Raw genomic sequence first — 5,967 nt, 5'->3', positions numbered from 1 at the left:
GGTCTATTAGCCTGTGATGGTGAGATTTTTATGTCACCTTCAACCTGGGGATCATGCAATATACTCCTCGATCCCTTGAGGCCTCCTCACCCCCCCTGTCATGACCCCAGTGCCGCGTCCCACTCTAGACGAGACGGGAGCATGTACATAGGTATAGGCAAGAGATACAACTCACGGCAGGTGGAACCCAGGATCAGGAATGGGAATAAAGAAACCAAAAAGGCAGGGGGAAGGTGGAGAGACGTAGTGAGGGAGGTGGCTACTGATCACAATGAATGGCATATAACCACACACCCCCATCCAGGGGGAAGAAAAACAGAAACCTGAGGGTAAGGGAGACAGCAATGAGATTTTAAAATAATTAACAATCTATAATCTATCAAGGGGCCAAGAGGATTGGGGGTGTGGGGGCGTGTGAAGAGGCGCTGATCCCAAGGGTTCAATGGTAAGTAAATGTCTAGAAAAGAATGATGGAATATATGTACTAATATGTTGGATACAACTGATGTATGAATTGTCACAAGAGTTGTAAGAGCCCCAATAAAATGATGTAAAATTTTTTAAAAAATGTTTTAAAGAAAGTAGGGGCAGAGTTCAACCTGTCTCTCGGGTCATAGCCTGATGACGTCTCCTTGGGGGTGTGGCTTTTTATAAGGAGACACTAGGAACTCCTCTCTCTCCCCCTTGCCCTTCACCTTCCTGTTTGCTTGGCTTCTGGGTTTGCCTCCGGGAGTGACTCCGGTGGGCCGCTGACCCTGCGAGCTATCAGTGCCCTGCCAGGTTCCTGTGACTTTGCATACAGAGGGTTCTGTACTCACCAGCCTGGGACCTTCCTGCTCCCCAGTTCACCCTACTGTTCCATGGGCCTGCAGCTCCATGGGTCTGAAGAGGCCGCCAGCTAGCCTCAGCCCCATGGACTTGAGTTGGATTGGGCTGGGATGCCGTCCTGATACAAAATTACTTCTTGATAGAAAATTCTTTCTTATACATCTGAGTGTCACTAGCTTTACTTCTTTAGTCAACCCAGCTTAACACACAGCCCACGTGAGAAGCCCTTCAATAGAGCCAGTATCGACCTCCATCCCGTGGTAACTCAGTCACAATGGTATGGGACCAGAGTGGTCCAGGGGGTTTTCACTGGCTGAGTGTGGGCAGTAGATTACCCAAGTGTTTCTTCCTAGCCCATCTTAGCCCACAGCACAGCAGCGCGCAGGCCTCCACTGATAGACAGGTACCCATAAGCTGAGCATAAGGTGTGCCGGTCAAGTCTTCCAAAGAAAGTGAGGATTCTACCACTTAGCCAACACGGCCCTCAGTGGCACATAAAAAGCCCCATCCCCCTGGCAATCAAGTAGATTCCACTTCACAGCAGCCGTAGATGGGGTTGCCAAGGCTATATATATGGGAGCACACAGCTTCATCGCTCTCCCATAGAGCTGGTGGATTTGAACTGCCAATCGTGCAGTTAGCAGCCCATCCCTTATCAGACAGCACGACCAGTGTGCCTCACTGGGACAGAGTGGGAGCAATGATAAGTACCCAAGAGTAAGTAGACAAGAGCCCTGGTGGCCTAGAGGGTGACTGCTAATTGCAAGATCACCAGTTTCAGACCCCCAGTCACGTGGCAGGGAGAAACGTGAGGCTTTCTACTCTCATAAAGAGTTAGTCTTGGAACCCACAGGGGCATTTCTACCCGGTCTGCTGGGGTTTCTATGAGTCCAAAAGGACTCAGGGGCAGTGAGTTGATTTTTGTTTTTGAGACAAAGAGCTGAGTGTTCCACAGATGGAGCAATCGGCACATGGACAATAGATGGGGATGCCGTAGTCATGCGGTAGCAGACGAGACCGTAGAAGCCACTGCAATGAGAAAAGTGGGCCCTCATGGACCCCCAGAAATAGAAGCCTTCCAGGTTGTCGTCCTTTGTCCCATCACTCCAGCCAGGAGAAGATTGTCCAGGTGGACCATCACCTATGTCCACTCTAGAGTAACACCAGCAGGTCTGACCCACATGCCCGCACCTCCACCTCTTGCTTTTACCAGTGATTGTTGCCTACAGCAACAATATTCCAAAGATTCAATCATTTGTTCTAACACCGACTTCACTAGACAATCACTCAACATTTCTATCTGGATCTATCCACCGTGGTTACATGTTTAGAAAGAGCGCCATTTTGAGACATAGGCAATGTGCTCACCAGGGGTCCAAGTTTATGATGTTTAGCACATTTTAAAGGCCACAGCTGGAAAGGAGTTAAAGACAAACATGCATTGTCTTCGCTTGCACCATGGTTTATGTTGGTTTGTTTGTGAGGTGAAGCAAATGGGGTCCTATTCTATGTGATTTAATTTATACACAATCAACTTGGTTTTGAAAAAAGAAAAGGAGTTGGAGTAGCAACGAAGGTGTTAATATCTGCACCATGATTTGATCAGTTCTCCTGTGCAATGTCTAAACAGATTCCTAACGCCTGGGGAAAGATGGTATCTAAATGAGCAAGACTTTAAAAATAGAACCAAATGGATGAGGTGTAAAGCCAATATAATTGCCCGAGTATCTGAGCAGTCACATTATTTTGGTGGCAATGCCACAGAATAATTGTTTATTTTTGTATGTCTACATCATAGGTAGAGTGCACAGAAATTTGTGAACAAATAAATATTTCAATAATCTGATTCAAAAGCCACCTTAGTCACATCAATAAGGAAAATAGAAGCCTGCTTGGGGAGCTGGTTTTGTTTCAGGGAATATACTACTTTGTATTGCTTGGGACGAGACTTGAAACATTTTTGTTTTAATTCTATAATTTCAAACAACTCTGAACTACTTTCAGTCCATTGGCCTAACATTTGATAAAAATCACAACTTCAAGGGAAAAATTCAATGATGGGGAGACTGGGACCACACAGACATCCATTTTACTAAGCATTAAGGCAACATAAAATATAGGATTCTACTATCAATCCTACGTTTTTCCTGTTCCTTACCCAAACAATTGCAGAAGCAATTATACATCCATAAAGCCAGAATAGAAACTTTCCCCTCTTAACAACTTCAGAATGCTATATGTATTCCATATAGATATTTCCTAGCTAACAATACTCATTATCACACAGTCTAGCAACTATTTTCAGCATGTGGTGCTTAAGTGAAGCCATTAATTATTTCAACTGAAAAATCTTGAAACAAACTGGGAAACCAGTCGGATTCTCTAAGGTAAGCGGATTTCTACCAATAACAAAGCAGCCCATTGGCCTGGCTATTCGGTGCCTCACACTAGGCAAATTGAGCAGATTCTTCATACATGTTTTCTATCACCTAAAGTGGGCGCCACTGTTAGTCAGGATGACAGGTACCGAAGCTCCCCATTACCTCCAATGACCGCAGAGTCCCTCCTGATGGCATTAGCTATGGGTTCTCTGTCATCGATCTTTCCCGAATGATCTGCAGTTAAAGGGGGAAAAATAAGGGAGGGGAGGTTATGATACAGGTGAGTTAAAGAAGGTATTGGAGAATCCATCAGTGCTTTATACCAGAGTAGAATCAGAGGAGCAAACATGGGGACCCCCAAGCAATTAATTCTAGCGGCCCATGTGGTTGGGCAATTGAGACTCAAGAAAAGAAATGAGAAAGAGACTGGGTATGAAACAAACACAACTGACTATAAGAACCCATCTAAGGCACACAGCTTAGAAGAATCTTGGGAAACCTGAGTAGCAGGTGGACAGGCAAGTTGTGACCAGTAAAGGAAGAAACAAAAGGCACCTGCGAATGAGTGGGTCCTTTCCCGCGACATGGCGTCAGTGCCAGTCTGGGCCGCACAGCTGGACTCAGTCACATGTCCTTTAACAGTGATGGGGGCTGAGTGGCTGGGATGCAGGGCAGCCTTCAGAGGGGCCACGTGGCTGAGCTGCACTGCGGAGAGGCAGCCCACGAAGCCCTGAGCCCCGGCCAGCGCCGTCTCCTGGTCCACGTCACTGTGCTCTGCAAGCCCAAGGAGACACCGCACGTCAATCACAGTGTACGTGAGCGAACGTCATTGTCTTCATGCAACGGCAACACATATAGCTATTCACGGCCCCCCATTTTTGTTGTTTTACCTTTGTCTTTGTCAAAAGATTCAGCTGCATTAAGCCTTTCCATAACTACACTGGTGAGACTTCCCAGGTTAAGGAAGACACATTCGGAAGTCGGGCTAATTAAAAATGACAGGACAAACTCTCTGGATATAATCAAAGGCTCTGTAAAAATTGGATGGGGTTATGAACTGACGAGGGTCCGTGATATTTTACATTTTAAGAACGATCAGGAGATGGGTTCGTGATACGGTTTCTAGTCACGAGTCAACAGTTACGAAGGAGAGTTGGAAATGAGGTCAGCCCAGCCGCCGAGCATGAACCATGAAAGTCAGAGAAGTGAGGAGAACACGGTTCAAAGTTTCTTTCCCAATGGACCAACCGGACAATTTGGTCGGACTGACAGCTCCCCAGGCTTCCCGCTGTCACAGTGGATTGCAAGTGGGGGCTGCTAGCAGAAAGGTTAACAGTTTGAAACCACCAGCTGCTTCCAGGGAGAAAGAGGAGTCTCTCTACTCCCAGACAGTGTTGCAATCTTGGAAACACACAGGGGCATGTCTGCCCTGTCCTATAGGGTCGCTATGAGTCAGAATTGACTCCACAGCCATACATCTTGAGAAGGTGCCCTTTCTGATGCTACCCCAGCATGCCAGGGGAGAGTACCACATCGCCCAGGCATGGCACACAGTTCCTAGGGCCTCTCCCTACTGACTCATTGGCAGTAGTGACATTGGTCACATCGTACTGCCTTGACTGTCTTCTTATTTCAAAGACCTTACGCCTTAGGAGCCATCCATTGCCCACTGCCTCGTAGTTAATGCCAACCCACACTGAGCCTACAGGCCTTAGAGTGCCCCACATGGTAAACCTTTATATGAGCAGGCAGCCTCATATTTCTTCCACAGAGCAGCTGGTGGGTTTGAACTGCTGACGTTGTGGTCAGTGGCCAAAGCACTTAATCCACCACACCATCAGGGTTCCTCCCTAAACACCAGAGGTTGGTAAGCGTGGGACTGCTGCAGGAACAAGGATGGATTTGATGCCAAGCCAATACTGATACAGAAATGTGCAGTGAAAAAATGTATCAGGCTTGCCACATGTTGGAGACTGTGAAATCTAAACAAGGGGAATTAGTGGTGGGGATTAAGACCCGAGTGCCTCAGCATAAGCTGCACCCACGCAATCCACGGTGGTCTTAGCATGGCCACAAAATGTCTGCGCTCTACTGCCTGCATGTGGGTGCAGACAGAATGTGCATGTGTGCTTCTCTTAACCAACCAACAAACAAGTATTTCTTGAGTGTTGGTTATATGCTAGAGTGGTGGCGGAGTGGTGACACAGCGGGTTGCTAACCACAAGGTCAGCAGTTTGAAACCACCAACTACTCCATGGGAGAAAGAGGAGGCTTTCAAGTCCAATAATGAGTTACAGTTTCGGAAACCCACAGGAGCAGTTCTCCCTTGCTCCCCAGGGCGCCCTATGAACCAGCACTGACTCGATGGCAGTGAGTTTGGTAATGTGCTGGACGCTGCTGGAGGGGACAGGCACAGGCTCTTCATGACACCTGATAGCAGCATCTTATTCCAACTGTGCACAGACCTGTCCGTGGAGACGTGGAGTGATTTGGCTGGAGCTGCACAGCTGCCGGCACAACCCACTGAACCCCCACATCACAGGCTTGTTTCCTTCATCTCTTTCCCTCCGACCGACCCAGATGTCCCTCACTCAGCTGAGATCTTCCCTGGGGTCATATTTCCATGTTGGCACCAGAGCTCTTTCTTAAGTAGTGCTGGGCACCTCCGATCTGATGGCCTTGCGACAGCTAGTGTTTTGAGGGGCACCTTCTTTCGGTTTCCATGTTCACCCACATCATATTACTACTAGTAAAAATG

General features: G+C 47.5%; 1 protein-coding gene across 1 annotated transcript in view; it reads right to left on the bottom strand.

Annotated features, from left to right (window-relative positions):
• CNTNAP4 (contactin associated protein family member 4) overlaps positions 1 to 5,967 on the bottom strand; it is a 330,264-nt gene that overhangs the window by 5,981 nt on the left and 318,316 nt on the right. The window contains 2 exon segments of the mRNA XM_030886583.2: positions 3,372 to 3,443; positions 3,765 to 3,983. Of these exon segments, the coding sequence (XP_030742443.2) occupies positions 3,372 to 3,443; positions 3,765 to 3,983 (291 nt within the window).

The sequence above is a fragment of the Echinops telfairi genome, unplaced genomic scaffold, assembly GCF_000313985.2.
Source record: "Echinops telfairi isolate 266 unplaced genomic scaffold, ASM31398v2 ScPeMD7_2291;HRSCAF=2852, whole genome shotgun sequence".
Lineage (NCBI taxonomy): Eukaryota > Metazoa > Chordata > Mammalia > Afrosoricida > Tenrecidae > Echinops > Echinops telfairi.
This window is presented reverse-complemented; position numbering and strand designations above follow the sequence as displayed.